General features: G+C 39.9%; 1 protein-coding gene across 2 annotated transcripts in view; it reads right to left on the bottom strand.

Annotated features, from left to right (window-relative positions):
* Positions 1-2,589: 2,589 nt before the first annotated feature.
* Positions 2,590-23,063, bottom strand: part of LOC130221820 (gastrula zinc finger protein XlCGF57.1-like) — a 59,521-nt gene continuing 39,047 nt past the window's right edge. Inside the window, exons 1-4 of one of the 2 annotated variants that reach the window (XM_056454420.1) lie at positions 21,170-21,283; positions 19,122-19,304; positions 9,641-10,706; positions 2,590-4,555 (exon numbers count right to left, since the gene is read on the bottom strand). In XM_056454420.1, the coding sequence (XP_056310395.1) occupies positions 3,580-4,555; positions 9,641-10,706; positions 19,122-19,176 (2,097 nt within the window). In that variant the 5' untranslated portion in view covers positions 19,177-19,304; positions 21,170-21,283 and the 3' untranslated portion in view covers positions 2,590-3,579. Of the gene's footprint in view, positions 4,556-9,524; positions 10,707-19,121; positions 19,305-21,169; positions 21,284-23,063 lie in introns of those variants that run through there. The other variant, XM_056454419.1, reaches the window with a different exon arrangement.

Here is a 23,063-nt window from a genome sequence, read left to right as displayed (position 1 = left end):
CCTTAGGCTTTTATGGATAACTCAGGTGAGTGAATTATGTTTGAACGTTGAGCACTGGTTAACACCTCATCACACCACCTTCCTTCTCTCCAAGCCGGCTGCCATTCGGGTATCTCGAAAGGTAGTCGACCGACCTGTTCTGGGATCCTGGTTGATGGACAACCTTGAACTGGTATGGCTGTAGAGACTGATACCATTTGGTCACTCTGGCATTATGGTCTTTCATGCTGTGAATCCAGGTTAGTGCTCAGTGGTCTGTCTCTAATGTAAATTCTCTGCCCAGCAAGTAGTACCTGAGACTCTCCAATGCCCACTTTATTGCCAGTCCCTCTTTCTCCACAGTGGAATACCGGGTTTCTTGTGGAAGTTGCTTCCTGCTAATATATGCCACCAGCCTTTCTTGTACCGCATCTTTCTGCATGAGGACTGCCCCGACCCCTACTGCAGAAGCATCCATTTGGACGGTAAATGGCTGGGTAAGGTCTGGACTCTTGAGAACAGGTTCTGAACATAATTGTTTCTTTAGAGTTGTAAGTGCTTTTTCGCAATCTTGTGTCCACTGAATTGGATTCTTTGCAAAGTAATTTGGTTAAGGGGACTGCAGTGGTTGAGAAGCAGGGAGGAACCTCCGGTACTATCCCACCAGACCAAGAAATGACCGTACTTCCTTCCATGATGTTGGCCTTGGACTGTGTTGTAATGCTTCCACCTTATCCACATGAGGATGCAACTCTCTGTTTTCTAGGCGATATCTCAGGTAATTGATTTGTGCCTTCACCCACTCACACTTGCTGACATTGAGGGTCAAGCCTGCTGCTTGAATTTTGTCTAGGGTCTGTTTTAGGTGTTGCAGATGGTCCTCCCAGGATGAGCTGTAGATGACACGCAAGGTACCATCTTTTTTTGCAACCATGACGACTGGGCTACTTCACTCACTTGTTAAGGGTTTAATCTCTCCCAGCTTGATCATGGTCATCATAGGAAGTCTGTATGGTTGCTGTATTAAGGGAGTTTGGTTAAACAATTGAATTCTGTGCTCCACCAGGTCAGTTCGTCCAGGCCTCTGACAAAATAACCCGGAATACTGGTTCATCAGGTGATGTAGCTCTGCGTGCCTGGATTCTTCCAGATGATTCAGCACCACTCCTATGGTTTGTGCTGGCTCTGCACCTCTCTGCTCCAGTAGATCCTCCTCCTCTACCTCCACTTTCCTGATCAGCAACGATGTCTCCTTTTTAGGTAGCTCCTTCCACTCCTTCAATAGATTAATGTGATACAATCGCTTTTCTTTGCCTTTATCAGGGTGATGGACTTTGTAAGTTACTTGTTCCAGTCTTTGAAGCACTGTATAGGGTCCTTGCCACTTCACCAGTAGTTGATTCGTTGAGGTGGGAAGCAGTAACAACACTTTCTGTCCTGGCAGCAGTTAACGAGTTTGGGCATTCTGGTCGTACCACAGTTTCTGTGTCTTCTAGGCATTCTTGAGGTTCTCTTGGGCCTTCTCTCTGTAGGTCTCCAGGTGGTCTCTCATCTAAAGGACATACTGAACAATACCTTTTGCCTTCTCCGTCGTCTCATCAGAAGAAGTGGCCTCCCAGTTCTTTCGAAGGAGATCCAGTGGTCCTTAAACCCACCATCCATACAGGAGCTCAAATGGAGAAAATCTCTTAGAAGCTTGAGGCACCTCCCTGTAGGCAAACATCAGAAACGATAGCCATTTATCCCAGTTTATCCCATATTTGTTTTAAGACAACCATGCATTTGCTTTAACAAATATGACCCATATTAGGCTTACAGCCACTTTATCTAGTGTTTACTGTACCACATCTTTACCTTATCTGGCCCAGATTAGTTTTAAGACAACCGGGTGATATTTGTTGAATCTTAAAAAACAACGAACAATTATGTGCTTTTTTTGTCAACATTTGTACAGTTAGTACTAAACAGTGAAATCCTCTATGAATGATGTATGCATTGAGATTATTTCTTTTATTTTCAATCAGTTTCTATTTCCTAATACAGAATTTATACCGGTACGGTTGTCTTCATTTAAATTCGTTTAACAAACGTTTTAACATAAAAATTATTCACATTGGGTGATTTATGAATAGATGCCAATGTAAAACTAAAACAGGAAGTAGTAATGGGTACTTTTTACTTTAGAACATTTTTAGGCTGTACTTCTTTACTTTTATTAGAGTCATTTTAAATATGAGTATCTATACTTCTACTTGAGTAAAGGATGTGTGTACCTTTGCCATCTCTGCCGATAGAGTTCAAGTATCTTTGTTCACGAGGGAGAAATGGAACGTGAGACTAAAAGGCGGATCAGTGCAGCGGCAGCAGTAATACAGTATTGGTCTGTTGTGGTGAAGGAGCTGAGCTGAAAGGCAATGTTCCCAATTTACCGCTCAATTTAACTTCCTACTCTCACCTATTTTCATGACTGATAGGACAAGATCTCGCATACAACTAGAAATATTTTACAAATAGCGTTCTGACATAGTAAAACTTAATACCTGTCGCTCTACTTCAATCAATAAATATTCATCAAGTTTGTATTTTACTCAAAAGGATGGTGAGAGTAAATTAAAAGTAAAGAAACTTTATTAATAAAAGAAGCAACACAGGACAAATGAATGGGTTTTTCAAACGTCAGGCCCTGGTATACTGCAAACGAACTGTTCTGGAGCTCCACCTTGTTTGATGTGCAGTTTCTTCCCAGCGATTTGTTTCTCATTCAGGGGGTCAGACAGAGGACATCATCTAAAACAACAACACTAGCCACATGAATAAACTGGAGAGTGGAGCAGCAGAGCTGTACAGATGTATCCGCACCTGTACGATCACTCGCAAAGAGACTTTAAAAGACTCTGAGGGGGGCACACACTAGACCAAAAGCCCACCTAGTCACGCCACATCTTTTCTATGAGCTTGCACAAATCTGCGCTATTCAGTATCTGTGCACAGCTAACAGAAAACACTGCAAAGATGTGACATGCCGCAGAGGTGCTGTTTACCAGATGTTTATGAAACTGTTCTTCTCTCAGCCGCCAGCATTGTGTTTAATCAGTCTTTTTAAGCATTATTTAGACATAAAAACGTCCTGTCACAATAGAAAATGTTTTGCTGCATTTATGTTGTGTGTGCAGCTTTCTGTCCATGGCTGTGTCTGAAATCGCATACTTCCATTCTATATAGTACACTAAAATCAGTATGTGAGCTGAGTAGTATATCCAAATTGAGAATTTGAAAATCAGAATGCGAGAAGTAGCCGGATGACTTACTACTTCAGAAGTGAGCAACTGATGGATGCTACGCTATCCCATGATGCCCCGTAAGACAATTCTTGAATGGGAGTGAAGTGACGCAACACGGGTAAGTCACATGATCATGACAAAATGGCAGATGTAGTACATCCAACTTCCATTCATACTGTATCGAACATACTTTTTAACAGCAGAGTATTACGTTTAAATTCAAATGCAGTACCTACTGACTAGTAGGCAGTTTCAGACGCAGCCCATGTGTTTTTTAAGCTGCACCGAACGAGTGAAACTCTGTAGACACTGATCATGCCTATGGTTTCTCTCGAGTGTGAATCCTCTCATGTTTTTTCATGCTTCCTGAGTGACTAAACCTCTTATTGCAGTGTGAACACTTGTATGGTTTCTCTCCAGTGTGAATCCTCTCATGTTTTTTCACGGTTCCCGAATGACTAAACCTCTTATTGCAGTGTGAACACTTGTACGGTTTCTCTCGAGTGTGAATCCTCTCGTGAGTTTTCAGGGTTCCTGAGTGATTAAACCTCTTATTGCATTGTGAACACTTGTACGGTTTCTCTCCAGTGTGAATCCTCTGGTGCTGTTTCAAATCTACAGCTCTAATATAAGTCTTGTCACACTCCAAGCAGATATACTCTCTCACACCAGTGTGGATCTTCATGTGGTCATTAAGCTGTGTTGATCGGCTGAAACTCTTCCCACACTGAGTACATGTGAATGGTTTTTCTCCAGTGTGGATCTTCATGTGTTCATTAAGGGATGGTGATTGGCTAAAACGCTTCCCACACTGAGTGCATGTGAATGGTTTCTCTCCAGTGTGGGTCCTCATGTGTATATTAAGGTTTGATGATTGGGTGAAATGCTTCCCACACTCAGTGCATGTGAATGGTTTCTCTTCAGTGTGGATCCACTTGTGTTGATAAAGGTGTGATGATTTGCTGAAACGCTTGCCACACTGAGTGCAGGTGAATGGTTTCTCTCCAGTGTGGATTCTCTTGTGTTGATTAAGGTGTGATGATTGGATGAAACTCTTCCCACACTGAGTGCATGTATATGGTTTCTCTCCAGTGTGGATTATCATGTGTTTATTACGGTTTGATGATTGGCTGAAACTCTTTCCACACTGAGTGCACGTGAATGGTTTCTCTCCAGTGTGGATCCTCATGTGTTGTTTAAGGTGTGATGATTTGCTGAAAGCCTTCCCACAATGAGTGCATGTGAATGGTTCCTCTCCAGTGTGGATCCTCATGTGAATCTTAAGTTTGCTTCTGCTTGCCAAACTCTTTCCACTACGAGTGCTGGTAAAACAACACTTGTCTCTCCTTTTGAAAATACCATCAGTCTGTAAATTAGTTTTGTCCTCAATTTTGACATGATGTTCCTCCTCTTTAATCTCCTCATACTCTTCAATTAGGTCTGAAAAAAAAAGTTCAGTTTTTAATAAGTCATAGAAACTCTCATCAAAAGCTGAAGTGAAAAAGCACTAAAACATTGGCTACACAAACCTTAATTTTGATGCACATTAAATGTAAAAACATAGCAGATCATATTTAGATTGATCTTGTCATATCAACCTCCTGGTGTCCATTACACATATACACATTTTGGCAGACTCTTATACGATTGATCCCAAGTAATTTTTGGTTACACTGATGAGACATAAATTTGAAAGCTATCAATGGGCAGTTTTTTATTTGTACATATTCGTAAACACAACAAAACAACATGTTTTTGTAAAACTTGTAAAGCAGATAGGGAATTCTTTCTCATTCTGTGCCTGACTGGTAAACCTTTCAGAAAAAACAGCTGACTCTCTGCTGTGATGACCCCTTGTGCTGGTTTTTTCATTGGGGTATGGGCATCTGTCTGTGTGTGTCCGGTGTACTTCACATTCTCTAGCCACACCCAGACCTGATTACTGCCACACCTGTTCGCAATCAAGAAATGACCTAAATAGGACCTGTCTGACAAAGTGAAGTAGACCAAAAGAGCCTCAAAACTAGACATCATGCCAAAGTCTAAAGACATTTAAACACAAATGAGAAAGAAAATACTTGTGTCACGAGTAAAAAAAAGAGTGAACTCAAATGCAGAAAAACAACAAGACTTTATTAGGGAGTGAGTCCTGGGAAAAGCAAAAATCAAATTAAACATCCGGTCGGGTGAGCGCTGAGGAAGTGCCGTGGAAAAAAAACAACTAGACACTCGCTCACTGGCTGTCCTGAATACAAATACAGGGTGAGTAACAAAAGAATATGCACACAAACAATTAATAACATACTGACAAACATGAAGGGAAATGATGTTGTATAAATAGGAAAAAGGGAAACGAGAGCTCCTGTGACTGCAAATAAAAGCAGATGACAAGAGGTAATCTGTAACCTAGAACAGGAGGAGAGAGCAAAAGCGTGAGGTACGGTGACAGTACCCCCTCCCTCAAGAACGTCCCCTGGCATTCCCTTAAGACTCACTGTGGACCTGATGAAACTGATCAATGAGAGAGCGGAAATAAAAGCAGATGACAAAAGGTAATCTGTAACCTAGAACAGGAGGAGAGAGCAAAAGCGTGAGGTACGGTGACAGTACCCCCTCCCTCAAAAACGTCCCCTGGCATTCCCTTAAGACTCACTGTGGACCTGATGAAACTGATCAATGAGAAAGCGGTCCAGTATATTCAGAGCCGGAATCCAACATCTCTTCTCTGGACCATAACCCTTCCAGTCTACCCGATACTGATAACCTGTCTACCTCTCCTCCTCACACCCAGGAGCCAGTGCACTGTGTTGGTGAGTGCAACCTCAACCAGTCTGGGAGGCAGAGGAGCAGAAGTTAAGGGCTGCAGGGGGGGAGAGAAGAATGGGTTTGATCTTAGACACCTAAGAAAGCAGATGAATGTTTTTCAACTTGGAGCTTAATTTGAGTTGAACCAACACTGGCCTGAGCACCTTGATAATGCGAAATGGTCCAATGAATTTGTGTCCCAATTTATGTAAATGAAGTCTACAAGGAATGTTGTTTAAGACAACCAGAATTTCTGACCACACATGTAAAGAGGGAGCAGATGCTTCTTTCCTATTGCCAGTCCTTTTCTGGTGATCCTTCATGTCTGGAGGCATCTCTGAATGAACGAATGCATGAGGGAACAATGGCATCTGGTTCTTGGGAGGAGAGTATGCTTATTTCAAGCTGCCACCATTTAAAAAAAATGAAAGCTAGGCTGCTTTAGGAAAAAACATGAAAGTATAGGATCAGCACTGTAAACATTACAACAACATGCTGTTGACTACAAACTTCCAGCTGTTGCCACGATATCAAAACGCAGATATGGTGTAAACATCACTTTAATATCATTCAGTTCAGTTTAATTTAAACAATTAAAAGCATATTAGGCATCAAACAAAATCACAATCTCTTTAAGAGTAATTAAGTGGGCACGATTCCCTGCTTCAGCCTATGTAACCGGGTGAGCAATAAAACAATGCAGTCCTCTATAGCACAGCCGCGTGTTGTCTGTAATAGTGTTGTCCTGGTACTGAAGTTTTAAAAATTGCTATTTTGCCTTAACATTTAAGTGCCGCTGAGCGTGTTCCTAAACAGCACTGATTTGCCATACTATTCACCAGTGCTCAGCAGAAATGACTGTGATTAAGAGCCAGGTACACAATATTCCTGTATGATTCCAGGCAATATTTTTGGGTTTCTTCCCAATGCAGCTTCGAATTCGCTTTTAAAATGGCTGCCTTGTAAAATCAGTCTACAGAGGGGGATAGTAGCCTAAGCAGCACTGAAATGGAGACAAGCCCATAGACAAGATGTGAAGGGAGTTATATGCATATTTAACCAAAGTGAATCTAGAACTCCAAAATGATGGTTTCCCGGATGCAATGCAACACAGGACCCTCTCCAGCCTCAGATTAGCTCGCTTGGCCTGGCCTTTGGTCTGTGGATGGTGCTTGTGAGAAAGGCTAGCAGTCGCCCCCAGCTGTCAGCAGAATTCTGCCCAAAACCTAGACACAAATTGGGGACCCATATCTAAAACAATGTCAACCTGGAGGCCATGAATACGGAAGAAGTGGTCCAAGACAATGGCTGCTGTCTCCCTCGATGAAGGTAATTTGGGGAGGGGAATAAAGTGTGGTGCCTTCAAGAATCTGCCCACCACAGTGAGGACTACTGTGTTGCCACTGGATGGGGGTAACCCAGTGACAATTCAACACAAACTGACCAGTGTTGTTCCACACCATTAAGAGCCACCAGAACCATTGCTTAATTAACCCAAGGGTGCTATCTGCTCCTGGGTGGCAGGCTAGCTCAAATGAGTGAGCCCTACTGTAAAATCTTGGTCCGGAGTGACTCAGGCACGTAAAACAAGTTGCTAGGGAATTTGGTGGGCATAGCAATGGTACAAAGTTTCTTCCTGGCCACACCTGACCCAATCTAATCCTGTGTATATGAAATGAGCCTGCTCCCTAGCAGGTTTGAGCTTCCAGAACTGTTGCTATGACAACAAGTCTCAGATGATTCTGTAAGAACTAAACGGACAATCCTGGATCATGTCAAATCGTCAATATCCAAATCCAGCTGAGTAATCCAAGCACAAAGAACGAACCCCTGGTGCAAATTGATCTTAAGCAGTTAAAGATAAGCCAAATCTCTGCTTTTGTGGTTTCTAAGGTGTGATTCTAAGATCTAGCAAGAAGTACTAGAATTAATTTGGGACGGTTGTCAACTCATTTTGCACAAGCACTAGAATTAAGAACCACTTCTGTGAGGTACTTAAAATAACAAACTATCGTACTCTAAATGAATTGCCTCCTTTACTTTATCCCTGTAAATATTGCTTAATATTTATAATAGTTTGATAATTTAGTCAATTAATTTCTCTGGAACAATAAGCACCCTAGGTTGCATATGAGTGAATTGGAACAGCCAGTTGATAACAAAAGGGTTGGAGCTTCCTGAGCATTTATTTCTTTATTATGCCTTCAGTTTGAGACATCTCATGCACTTGTCCATCCCTCCTGAGAGAGCTCCATCTTGGTTTATGGTTGAACAAGCCATCCTACTTCCCCTTCCACCACTACAATGTCTATCCGTCTACTTATTCATTTTATAAATGTGTTTTTTAGGTTAATCTCAAAAATATAATAATTTTTTATTGACAGAATTGTAGGTGTAGGCTAGGACTGTCTTTGCTATTTGCAGATAACATTGTCATTTTGGCTTCATAGGACATGGACCTTCAGCAAAGAAACGGCAGCTCTAAGTCAGAAATAATAGTGCTTGACTGGAAAAAGGTGGGCATTTCCAGTTTTGAGGAGAGTCCTCACCCCAAATGGAGTTCAAGTATCTGCAGTTTTTTGGATGTAATGGTTTTGGATGGAATGTGAGATTAAAAGATGGATCAGTGCAACGGCAGCAGTAATGGAGTTGATGTGACTGTCTGTTGTGGTGAAGGAGCTGAGCTGAAAGGCAATGTTCTTAATTTACCGCTCAATCTACGTTCCTGCTCTCTTCTATGGTCATGACTGAAAGGACAAGATCTTGTATACAACCGGACATATTTTACAAACTGTTATGACCCGCTTGATTGAGTCGCAAAATAAGGGAAATTAACCAACAAAATAACTAGAATGCAAATTATTTATTATAAAATGTAACTCGTAGAACAATCAAAGTAACCAACACATGTCTAGGGATAATAATGAAGATGAAGAACTTAGGATATAATCACAACAACACATTAACTACATGATACAAGTAATGCAAAACAAAACCATAAGGTTAAAGAGTCAATAAGATGGCAGGTCATGACATGAGGACTCCTGAGTAGCCACAGCGTCCTGGGGTAGCACAACAACTCTTATATATCCATTGAAGAGTAATGCAGGCATCCAGACAGGATTTACCACATACTCCAACCTGGAATCTTAAGATCATCACAGTGTATTAATATTGTAAAACTTAATACCTGTTGCTCTGCCTAAATCATAAAATATTTATCAAGTTTGTATTCTATTCAACAACTTAAAATTTAGTAAAATAGTTAAGTTTCTTTACTTTTAGGTTCAAGATTCTTTCTAATACAAGAAGCAACACAGGACAATTGAATTGGATTTCTAAACTTGAGGCCCTGGTATACTGCAAACTAAATGTCCTGGAGCTTCACCTTCTTTGACGTGTGGGGTCTTCCTAGTGATTTGTTGACGCTCGAACTTGCGTTTCCAGTCTGACGCATTCCCGTGCGCAAGAATGGATGTCTATGGGGAGAAAAGTCCAGTGTGACTGCAGCTTAAGTGCAAGTAAATGGTTTCTCTCCAGTGTGGATCTTCATGTGTAGATTAAGGGATGATGACTGGCTGAAACTCTTGCCACACTGAGTGCACGTGAATAGTTTCTCTCCACTGTGGATTTTTTTGTGTTTACTAAGGGATGATAACTGGCTAAAACTCTTCCCACACTGGGTGCATGTGAATGGTTTCTCTCCAGTGTGGATCCTCATGTGTTGATTAAGGTGTGATGATTGGCTGAAACTCTTCCCACACTGAGTGCATGTGAATGGTTTCTCTCCAGTGTGGATCCTCATGTGTTGATTAAGGTGTGATAAGCAGTCGATACTCTTCCCACACTGAGAGCATGTGAATGGTTTCTCTCCAGTGTGGATCCTCATGTGTTGATTAAGGTGTGATGAGCAGATGAAACTCTTTCCACACTGAGAGCATGCAAATGGTTTCTCTCCAGTGTGGGTCCTCATGTGTTGAATAAGTTGGGATATGCAGATGAAACTCTTCCCACACTGAGTGCATGTGAATGGTTTTTCTCCAGTGTGGTTCCTCATGTGTAGATTAAGGTTTGATGTGTGTCTGAAACTCTTCCCACACTGAGTGCATGTGAATGGTTTCTCTCCAGTGTGGATCATCATGTGTTGATTAAGGTGTGATGAGCAGTTGAAACTCTTCCCACACTGAGTGCATGTAAATGGTTTCTCTCCAGTGTGGATCCTCATGTGTAGATTAAGGTTTGATGATTGGCTGAAACTCTTCCCACACTGAGTGCATGTGAATGGCTTTTCTCCAGTGTGGCTCATCACGTGTTGATTTAGATATGACAAGCGGACGAAACTCTTCCCACACTGAGTACATGTGAATGGTTTCTCTCCAGTGTGGATCATCATGTGTTCATTAAGGTGTGATGATTGGCTGAAACTCGTCCCACACTGAGTGCATGTGAATGGTTTCTCTCCAGTGTGGATCATCATGTGAATCTTAAGATTGCCTTTTTTTCCAAAACTCTTTCCACACTGTGTGCAGGTACATTTCTTTCCTCTCCTTTTCAAAATACCATCAGTCTGTAAATGATTTTTTCCCTCAATTTTGACATGATGTTCCTCCTCTTTAATCTCCTCATTCTCTTCAATTAGGTCTGAAATAAAAAAAAAAACATTAGTTTTCATTAAGTCTTAAAAACTTTCATCAAAAGCTGTGAAGTGAAAAGACACTGGAAACATTGGCTACACGCACAGAAATTTGATGCACATTAATGTAAATTAAATAAGATTATATTTAGTTTGGTCCATTACACATATACACATTTAAGCAGATACAATTCAATTTATCTTTCTTTCTCCATCGCTTTTACAATGTAAATTATGTCAAAGTCGCTTAACATAGAAGTTATTGTAAATTCTCTAGTCTAGTTTTCAGAGTTTCTTACATAATTGATCAAAGCAATTTGTGGTCATATTGATAAGACAAAGATTTGATAGCTGTAAATTGCCTATTATTATTTGTTTATATTTATAATTACAACCAAATGTGGTAACACTTTATAATAACTACACACTATAAACCATTTATTAAGCATTAGCAAATAGCGATAGTGTCAATGCCAATAGTGGCATATACTAATAGTTTATTTGTATCTTAATAAATGCTTTATTAACTCAACTTCATCCAGTTTTGTGACCTAATCTAAAGTGAGGACTATTCATGCTTTATAAATCCCCTATAAACGACAATTAAAGGGTCCGTTTAAAACAGGAAAAAAGAAAATAAACAACTTTACTCATTCCTATACCACAAATGAAACTTTATCAAATAAAAAATAAATATTTGCAATCTTATCTAAAATAAAATTACAGTACAGTTTAAACATTGCATCCTATTATATCGTTTAATTACTATATTGTTGTTTTATCCAATTTTGACACTCCTGTTATTCAGCAATGTTTAAACTTTACAGTAATTTTACTTTTTAGATAAGATTGCAAAGATTATTGTTCATTTGATACCAAGCCTTTAATTGTCATTTATAAGGGATTTATAAGGCTTAAATAGACCTCACTTTAGATTAGGTCACAAAACTGCATGAAATTGCGTTAATAAAGCATTTATTAACATATATATAGTAGTAAACATTACTTTATGCCTGATATATAATATGCCTGATGCATATAATAAGATATATACATGTTAATTTCAATCGTTTATTAATAATTTACTAACTCATTCTGAATGATCTTAAAAGTCAAACTACTCTCGAATACAAATGGTTTGTAAATAATGCAATTCTTAATTTAGTCATGAAACATCAACCAGTCACACATTATAAAGTACAGTTATTAAAATTTGTAAAGCAGACAGGGAATACTTGTTCATTCCGTGTCTGACTGGTAAACACATCAGAAAAAAAAGTTCTGGGGTAACAGCTGAATATTTGCCACACAGACAAGAGGAAATGTTTTTAGTCTATCTGCGTTTTAACAATCAGGTTAACCCCCAGGGTCTAAGGGTGTGGGCCCTGGAGAAGTTTTGACATGCACTGACATTTGTGTTGTTTTCAGCATCTTAAAAACATATTAATGGCTAAAGTGTGATAACACTGTAAATAGCACAAGCTGGGTTACAATAATAGCCAAGCAGCATGTATGTTTGTGTTTTTGAGAAAGAAACGTTTATGCATGCTTAGTGAAAACCTAAAATTTTGAAGTCACGAAAACAAGGCTGTGAAACACAGAGAACATTTGTTCACAAGACTTTTGAGAACTGGATCTTGTAGCCTAATGATTTTGCTTCAAAATGATGTGAAAATCATCTTGTTTACTTGCTCACAGAAAACAATATATTGAATAATTTTTTTTTAAATTGAAAATGGTCTATGCGAGAAGGCGTGAACTATCATTACTAATGGAGTGATTCACACCTATGAAGACAGACCTGCATAATGCGCCATCAGACAGGTATGTAACTTAGAGGGGAGAGTTTCAAGAAAGAATCTGAAGAAAAAATAAGTAGTTTTTTTGCAGTTTATTTAAAATATATTTAACTACTACACAAAATAACTCAAGATACACTTGTGTGAGGAAGTAAAAATGTATTGGGGATGGGATGGTTTTTGCTGTCTGGGATGGGGGGGGGGTCTTTCTTGCTGTTCGGAACAATTAAATTTTCAGCGTCCAACTCTCAACTAGGGGGATGGTAGGTCTCTGAAATGACGAAGTACATTTAGGGGATGGTGGGTCTTTCTAGTGAGTGAAAATTACATTTAGGGGATGGTAGGTCTTTCTAGTGAGTGTCTGAAACAATCAAGGTCCATTTGGAGGATGGTAGATCTGAGCGATTGGCACAAGGTGACAACACTGACCTTTCCCAGCCTACCTGTTGGGATGTCCCGTGCCTGGAGGTACATGCCCGACGCCAATTAATCGCTGACCTGCCATCTCGTTTTCGGCGAAGGCGTTAAAAAGTGACTTAGTTTTTGACGGTCTTACAGTTCTACACAGTGGGAGCAAACCAGGGGGTTCTTGGCCAGGTTGGCTGCCCAAGCAAGTGTGTCCGTTTGCCGCAAGCCGTTGACTATGCGTCCTGGCAAAGTGAGAACGAACCAGAATGGAGCGAGCAATTACTGCAACCCCCCTTGGCTGTGAGAGCACCAGTGGCACAATTCCTCGTTTGAAAACAAGTTTAATGGGATGGTAGGTCTCTGCAATGACCAAGTCCGCTTGGCCGATGGTTGGTCTTTCTAGTGAGCATCTGGAATGATTCGTCCAGTTGGAGGATGGTCGGTCTGACCGGTGGAAACTGACGACGCTCACCACTAGAGTTTAGACCCAGGTCCAAGAAAGCCAGGCCATCCCCAAAGGGAGGCCACCTTTCCCGGTCTACCTGTCAATATGTCCTGCACCTGGAGGTGCTCTCAACGCCAATAATCACTGACCTGCCATCTTATTTTTGGCGAAGGGGTAAAAAAAAAATTAACTTAGTTTTTGGTGGTCTTGCAGTTCTGCATGGTGAGAAAGAACCAGGGGGCCTTTGGCCAAGCTGGCTGCCCAAGCAAGTGCATCCGTTTCCCGTGAGCCGTTAGCGGCACATCTTGGCACGGTGAGAACGAATCAGGGGGTCTTTAGGCAGGGTGGCTGCCCCAGCAAATGCTTCCAATGCCCGCCACTTGCCATCAACCTGTGCAAGGCGAACATGGAAACCTTATATAATTTGGTGGTAGAACTATGTGTTGTTGGTGCACCCCAGCCACCTCCAAAATTGAACATGGCCTCAGGTTGTGGAACTGGGAAAGGCTGCTGCACCTCAGCTATCTGAAATTGAATATATCCAGGTGGTAGAACCGGTGCACGAGCCAAGTGGGTCACCAATGGTGCATCTGGCTGGCGCGTGCAGTTAGCCAAGTCCATGTTCCTGGGCTTAAGTGTGGGGTTCCCGGGCACTGCTGGAGAACAGGTGTTCTTCCAGGACCCCCTGCGGTGCCGGAGCTTGTCCCAGAAAGGATGATGATCTCTGGCCAGTTGGTCTGGTTTGGGGGGTATGGAAGAAATGATTTGGAAGGGTGGCATTGAGCTGAGATGAACCCCCGAAATAGTGACCGATCTCTGGGCAAGCTTTGGTCAAGTGAGCGTCTCGACCAACCAAGGTCCAGTTGGAGGATGGTGGGTATTTTTTGGGGAGGATGATAGGTCTCGAACGACCAAGTCCGTGTTTAGGATGGAGGGTCTGACCAGTGAAAACAAGGTTTTGTTCCATGGCCAGATCACTTTTGTGAGTCTTTGGTGCTGCCTAGTTGTCTCTCAACAAGGAAGAATCCAGCTGGTTCCAGAGGTTCTTAGAGCTGTGGACTAGTCTCCCGGGTGGGAGGCAGGCTACCTATTTTTTTTTTTACCTCCAGAGCCAGTCCCTGCAGGACCCTGGACAAATATTTTCAATCTGTGTGGACCAGCATGGGGCCTCCTGGCAAACCCACCTTCACTGACATCCAGACAGCCATCGCAACGCACGTGAATATGCATGTAATGCTTCTGTGTGACTGCCAGCGGCTTTAACCCTAAAAAGGTTCTGTCTGTCTCTGAGGCAAAAAATGCATTCTACAGAGGATCGCCAGAAGATGGCACACTTCATGCGTCATGACACTTCAACCTCAGATAAATTATTCACACTTCACCTGTGCCCTCTACAAGCACGTGAACACAGCAGACTCTTCAATAGGGCCTTGGTGGAGGAGGCAGAAGAGACGGTGACGGCAGCGGGCAGAGAAAGCCACCCAAGGAAGGGGTGCAAGAGGGCAGACAGTCCCGGGTCACCTCTGGTTAGTCAGTTACTATTTGGCTAGCCAAAGCATGGATGTGAACAGCAGGGCATTTGATGTTGGCTAACTGGCCTTACTGTCTCTCCTTTCCAAGAGGAAACCAGCAGGAGGACGCTGCCATGGCAGTCTGCAAAGGGTAAAAGCCAGGGGGCATGGATGCTCAAAGGCTCAGATGACTCTGAGTCTTCCTGAAGAAATAAATACAATTTTCTAAAACAATAAAGGTCATATGATGTTGGACACTCAGGTCCAAGTTCAGCCTTGGTTAATAACCCATCGAGACAAATGATCCCTTTTGCAGCACAAGTAGGTGCTAGGCTGGACAAGACTGTCCAGGTCTACGCCTGGTTTGAATGGCCATCTGGCTTGTGGTCCAATTCTGGGTATTAGCAAGCGTCTCCTGGGACAGCTCTGTCCTTTAAGCTGCATAAAGCGGTCAGGCGATGGCTGCCTGAGAGTGTGGCCTGACTTCTGTGAGTCAGTACACTGTATACAACTCTGTAAACTATATAAACTTACATATAGCAAATCAACTGATAAAGTTACTAATAAATACACTTTACATATAACTTAAGGCGTGCACTTGAATTTACACATGAAACATTGTGTACAGAAGACACATTCAGGACAAAATCAACAATGTATATATGAAGAGTGTAAGAATAAATGGTGTAAGATTTGTAAAAGCCCAGTGCGTGCATTACATGGTCTTAGCTGTGGTCCAGTTTCATGTAGGAGTTCATGAAGGAATCTCAGAGCCTGTGGCGCCATGTCAGCATCAGTCTCTCTTTACCGCTGATGTTTTCACATCTGGAAAAAAATAAACAAGCTGATTATATAAACTACATTACTAACATTGTTATGATGTTTACTGATACTAGCACTAATTTACCTAATAAACTCAGTTACCGCATAGGAATAATAAACTGAACAGCACCTGTTTTGTAAACAACTGTCAGTTTATATCTTTCACAATAGTTTAGCATATGCATACTTGATGAGAGAACAGAATGCAAATAACAAAGAAACTATATTTTAACACGATCAACCACAAATAAGTTTACCATACTCACATGAAAAAAACTATTAGTAATTTAGTGAATAATGTAGTTATTTTGAACCATACTAAAGTAAAGTACTTGAAATAATTTGTTTTATTAATTTAATTGTTGCTGTGGTAACATAACCACTAGCCTATGGTAATCTATACATATAACATATACATATATAATTGTTTAATTCATATAACATTACATTTTATTATATAGGCCAATGTTTATCATTATACGCTATATCCGTTATAGGACACACTTTGTACAGCAATGTAACTATAAGTGGCCTGTAAAGACATTTCGTATAAATCATAAAGGTAAGAATAAAAGACTTACTCGACAGGAATTCTATCCTCCGCTGGGTCTAGACGCTCTTCAAAATGCATGCGTTCGTCATCAGAGCCGTGCTCTTCCTCTGAGGAGAAATTAAATTCTGTCGCTGTCCAGTACCATCCGAAGTGCTTCTTCACTCATGTAGCGCGCGTATCTATGATAAAGCTTGTCGTTTTATCCCATGTCTTGGGGAGCGTGTACATTAACAGTGAATATTAACATGAACAGCGCGCTCACTGAGGGCAGGATCACGTTAGCTGTAATGAGGCGATACAGGAGAATCCGTACAGTCCATTTTATACAGATTACATGAAAAGAGATTGTTTGATTTCGACTTGAATTGGTTAATGCAAAACTAGACATATCAAGCTTTCTTTAGATTTATCTCTCATGCCTCTTTATTGAGTATTTGCTGAGTTTCAGTTCATTTTAAATGACGTGTTTTTTTTAACCACAGTCTACATCAGGCATGGGCAAACTTGATCCTCGAGGGCCGGTGTCCCTGCAGAGTTTTGCTACAACACTAATCAAACACACCTGAACACCCTAGATAGTGTCTAAGATCACTAAAAAGCTACAAGCAGGTGTGTTTGATTAGGGTTGGAGCAAGACTATGCAGGGACACCGGCCCTCCAGGATCGAGTTTGCCCATCCCTGGTCTACATGTTGCATGAATCTCATGCAAACGAATGTAATAAAGCTTTTCAGACTGAGAAACTAGACATAGCGTTAGTTTCATACAGATTACTTTATTAAACATTGTTTGTTTTCAACATGGACTCGCTGCATTTAAAAGTAGACAAGCTTTCTATAGATATGTTTCAAGTCTGTGTTTTGTTTTCGTGGAGTTTCAGTGCATTTTACTGACGTGTTTCTAAAAACCGTTCACGGAGAATAGAGAATGCCTACATTATTATCCTTATTTTGCAAAAGCACACGTTTATAGTCATTGTGAGTGTACACAGTAAAAACTAGACACCTTACAGATTCGATTGATGTATTGCTCTTATCTGTACGATCAAAACTAAAAGTGTAATTGAAGTTCTTTTTGCCGTCATGAGTAGAAGACGCATCAAAAACACCTATATGTATGACGCAGTTAATGACGTTATGTAAAAGTCTGATTTTTGTTGTATGTAGAGCGGTCTACAAACTTCCTGCAAGTGTTGAAGCTTGCCTCTGCTGATGAAACTGCAAACTATCTACAGTAAACTTTCTTTTAATTAAATTTCTGACTCCTGCTCTTCTTCATCTGTTAGACTGGTAATTTTTGGGTTAAAACTTTTGGCCCATCTACAAAGTGTATTTATGCATGCACACTATAATCTGCTGACTACTCTACTGAACTCCATATAAAAAAAGACAGAAACTTTTCTTGAACAGGCCTATCTAAAGGGTTATTGCTGCCAACAAATGACACATTTTACCTCTTCCCAACAGGAAAACACCAACAATCTAGAATGCATGATTATTTGGTGTAATAAAATGTGGTTATAATGGAAGTCAATGAGTCCAAAACAGCCAAGAACATAATGAAAGGGTATAGGGCTGCACAACTAATCATATTATTATCACGATAATGATATTTGTGGCCCACGATCAATAACTAAATATCGTCACGATTTTACAGTTTAAACACCAAGCCGTTATTTTATTGGGTGGAGTTTACAGATTGTACCACAACACAAGCATGAGGTGACTGCGTCTAGATTGAAGTGTTTGAGGAATGTAATGTTGATCAGGTAGCCTTTGCTCCAGTTCAGTCCAAACTTCCCAAGGTAACATAACAAACCTCATTTACCACCTTAAAAGCCATCACAAAATGGCTGTCATCAGTGGGTTAATGAGCTCAGGAGAAGTCTGCTTTGAGTTTTTCTATGTATTACTAACATCACTAAACCAGACAACATTTGTTTTAAAAGTTAACCAAATATTCACAGAGATTCAGCAGTTTTTTCTGACGTGTTTGTCAGTAATGTAGACAGAAGACACTGTATGCAATTGTTTCAATGTAAAAAAAAAAAATTAAAAAAAGTCATTGTGGCCCTGTACACACAGGTATTCAGGTTCGTTTTATCAATCAGATGCTACTTTTATAATTTGCAAGAAAAGAAAATGCAATTAAAAGTTTCAGATCAATTAACACAATTTATAAAAAGACTAGCCTATTTTATGCATTAAATAATTAAATATATAACTAATTATAATCAGACTCCACATTCACATAAATACACCTGAATGAACCAAAACTCACAGCTAATCAGAACAGCCTGTGTGTGCAGCATCTGGTCAGACCACACGGAACGGTCAGTCAAAACCTGAGGTAAATCTTAAACAAAGCAAGACAAGACTGCCTGACTCTCTTGCGTGAGTAGTTACAATAGCAACCCAACGTTCACCTCAGAATTTCCAACAAGCTTACTTTAATACGAAATTAAAGCTGGTAACAGACATGAAGGACAATTGTGGTGCAGCGATGAGACGAGTGTGTTAAGTGACTGACAGGAGGCGTGGCTATGCAGAACCATGATATATGTGTGTGTGTGTGTGTGTGTGTGTGTGTGTGTGTGTAAACTCGCTTTCTGAAAGGAGAAAAAGTGCTTTGTGCCGTGGGGCTGCCTCTGATAAAAACACTCTTAATAAAGAAAAGCGGTAGAGAAAGCCCAGCTGATATTGCTCTATTGATCCTGTGGGAAAGCAATAATGAACCGGTTTAAATATTTCTGCATAATGTGTTGAAAAACTACTTTTTGACAAACTTAAACCCAAAAGATTCAGGGTTTGGAAAAAACATTCAGGGCTGAAGCCCCAGAAGCCCAACAACCCCCTGAGCTGCCTCTGATCAGGAATAAACACCAACCTATTTGTTGTTCAGTGTCTTCATGTTTAATTCTGCAGGGTTCTGGATCACTCATGTTCTCGCTGTCCTTCAATAAACTCTTCACTGGAGCCTGATGGGAATATTCCAGTGTTTACAGCTGAACTGGAGGAGGAGGAGCTTCACTGGAGGAGGAGGAGCTTCACTGGAGGAGGAGGGGCTTCACTGAAGAACGAGACAATTATTCAAATTAACATTCTGTTCACATATATTTATATTTTAATGCCATATCAGCAGCTCTGGCTATATTCATGACAACACTTGTATTAAATATTCAATATATAATTGACAATCATAAGTGTTTCTGAAACATCATTAATCAGTTAAAAACACACAAATAACAGCAACACTGATAAAGTCTTATAAGCTCTTTCAGTCTGATCAATGATAAATATTGTCAAATTCCTCCAGAAAACACATTTTTAAACATTTGCCTTCAAATATTTCCTGAATAAAAACATTCTCTAATATCATTTAAACATATACATTCTGTTCAAATATGTTTTACCATCAAAATATTCTCACACAAGTTACACATAGGTTTCTCTTCCCTGTTCAATAAATGTGTGTGTAAGTCTTGAGTGGCCGATTCTACATCTCATGTGTGCAGCGTGATCATGTCTCTGATTGCTTACATTTATCTCTCAATACTTTAATAAATTAATTATTAAGTGTTTTATACTATTATACTAATCCCACATTCTGCTTTACTGCTAAATAAAGCCTTTGCGTCTCTTCAGAAGTGTACACAAGCATATTTTAAAGTTAAAAAGATCAATATTAAACAAGCACTGAGATGGAGATGGAGACACAAATGAAAGGTGCCCAGATACAGGGTTTCTGCAGGTTTCACCAAGTTAAATTTGAGATATTTTAAGACGATTATGAATGAAATTTTAGACCCATAAAGGACTAAAGGCTAATGAATTATTCAAATGGCCCAGATAGAAAAGATTTTATTTGCCCTTTCCAAAAAATTATCATAGTTTAATATTACAACTGGCGACTCGGTGGCGCAGTAGGTAGTGCAGTCGCCTCACAGCAAGAAGGTTGCTGGTTCAAGCCTCAGCTGGGTCAGTTAGCGTTTCTTGTGTGAAGTTTGCATGTTCTTCCCGCTTATACGCGGTTTTCCTCTGGGTGCTCCGGTTTCCCCCACAGTCCAAAGACATGTGGTACAGGTGAACTGGGTAGGCTAAATTGTCCATAGTGTTTGAGTGAGTGTGTATGGATGAATCCCAGAGATGGGTTGCAGCTGGAAGGGCATCCGCTGCGTAAAAATATGCTGGATAAGTTGGTGGTTCATTTCACTGTGGTGACCCCAGATTAATAAAGGGACTAAGCCGAAAAGAAAATGAATGAATAATTTTCTTTTCTTAACTATTGATTTGATAATTTTCTTAACTAAATATTTAAATATTGTGTAAAAACAAGCAAGCTCTACTTGTATCCATACACTTTTTTCAACATAAATTTTCTGTAAAATAAAAATGAACAAATGTTTTAAAAGTTTAAGACTATAATAAACTAAATATATACACAACAATCTGTCCAGGTCGGTGTCTTCAGCAGTAAATAGATGGAGAACTTTTACACAAATGTTACTGTAATGTAAATAATTAAACCATTATGATAAAGAGAGTTAAAATGAGCTTTTTAATGAAAAGTTTAAAGTTTTATTGAGATGATTGTTGGTGATTGTATGGGTTTAGGCCAGATTTGATAGCAATACATGAACAAAGGAAAATTAAGACCTGTTTAGAAAAAGATTTAAGACCTGCAACACAATATTTCAGTACATTTAAGACTTTTTAAAGCCTAAAATTGGGATTTTGAGATTTAAGACATTTTAAGACTGCAGAAACCCTGTAGATAACCCGTGAGTAACGCATTACACAAGTGTTTACAGCGTAGCATCGAGCTAAAAACAAGAGAGTATATTAGCATTGAGCACATATGTTAAAGCAGTTCAACCCGCAAGATAATTGCAGCAAATCTGCGAACGCTACAAAGGTCAGATATAATACACTTACTTTGAATAGACGCACAACACCCGTAACAGAAGTGGAGTTAAAGGAATTCAACAGCAAACAGCAAAGCTCTGCACTCTCCGCTCTCCGCCTCAGACTGAGCGCCGGGGGCGGGAGATTTGCCTGCACGTTGAACAAACAAAGCTGATTGGCTGCCTGTGGTTGCTCAGCAATAGCCGATTGGCAGCCTGTAGGCGCTCAGCGAAAGCTGATTGGCTGCCTGTGGTTGCTCAGCAATAGCCGATTGGCAGCCTGTAGGAACTCAGTGAAAGCTGATTGGCTGCCTGTATGTCAATCATTCTCTCGACAGCAGAGGGAATCATTTGTGTTCAGATTAATTCTTCTTCTTCTTCAGTCTCTTCAGAGGAATATAACACTGTTTCTGTGCAATCCCTGAGTGTATAATATCTTCAGTCAAGTCTGGCTATAAAGTTTTTTAGATTATTTGATATTTGACTGCACAAATCTTCTCAGTACATGTCAAACAAAGACATTCGCTCAATTATTAATAGATCTCAGATTTCTTTACCTGTTTGTGTGAGTGTTTGGAATAATATATTTAAGTGACAGAATGGTCCGAGTTTGACAGAAATTCCTCTGATATAATAAAGTTGGTGAAGTCTCTACTCATAACTGCTCTCCACTAAATCACAAACTTGCTCAATCTAATAATCTTATTTCCCCAAATGCTCTTTCTGTATTGAGTCTGTAGAAATATAAAGTCATTTGCTTTGGGAGTGTACTTAATATCAAGTGTTTTGCCTTGACTTTTCCAGTTCTCCTAAAAATGCTTTTATCCAAACTTTTGTTTCCTCTAAAACTGTATTTTTAGTTACTCGTTGAAACTAGAGCATTCTTACTGTAAATGTGTTAATTTATAGTGTTTTTATTCTACATTTGGCATTCAGAGATTTTGATATGTATATGTGTGAACTCTCATAATTATTGCATGGAAGACTCTTGATGGTGAGTCTGATAAACTTACATAATATGCTGTGATTTAAGTTTTGTAACATAACTTTCTAATTCATCACGTCTCTTCTGTGAAAAAAGTGTTATTTCTTTGCATAATAAAAGTATCTATAAGTATAACCAGATAGCAAAATGTCTTTGAGCTCAAATCTAGCCTACACTTAATGCATTCACCTGGCCCACATACTGCATGGAATGACAGCACATGGGCGGTCCGCTCCTGTTTGCCAGATCTGAGCCACAAGAAACTCCAAATAAAGACCGAATGTCAGTGTAACAGCTATTTTGGTTATATTGTTTTCACTCAAAATAACTTTTTTTCTATTGAGTATAACTGTAATTTACTTCATTTGATATTATTATATATATTATTTTATCATTTTGAGTTCATACATGTATATGAATTTCAAGATCCGTTCAGTTGTACTGTTACTTTAAGAGTGTATACTCGTTTGTGCGGGCAATGGTACCTTCCAATCACAAGCCACCTAGTCTCAGTCCTGTGTGTATCCGGGGCTGTTCACATTCGTTCTCGTCCGGACATTTCCAGGACTTTGTGTCAACTTTTAATGCCTAGGTCCTGGAGAAGACAGGTAGCTCTTGACATATCAACCATCATCCATTACACATATACACATTGAAGCAGACTCTTAAATGATTGATCCCAAGTCATTTTTGGTCATATTGATGAGGCATCAATTTGAAAGCTGCAACAGGCCTATTTTTTATTTGTATATATTTATAGTTACAACAAAACAATATGTTTTTGTAAAACTTGTAAAGCAGATAGGGAATGCTTTCTCATACTGTGCCTCACTGGCAAACCTGTCAGAAAAAACGGTCACACTTAAATTTGATGGTCCATTTGATGAATTCAAGTTATATTGCATCTACTTAGCAACTCATTCCGCTGTGGCGACCCCAG

The sequence above is a fragment of the Danio aesculapii genome, chromosome 3 (genome assembly GCF_903798145.1).
Source record: "Danio aesculapii chromosome 3, fDanAes4.1, whole genome shotgun sequence".
NCBI classification, from domain to species: domain Eukaryota; kingdom Metazoa; phylum Chordata; class Actinopteri; order Cypriniformes; family Danionidae; genus Danio; species Danio aesculapii.
This window is presented reverse-complemented; position numbering and strand designations above follow the sequence as displayed.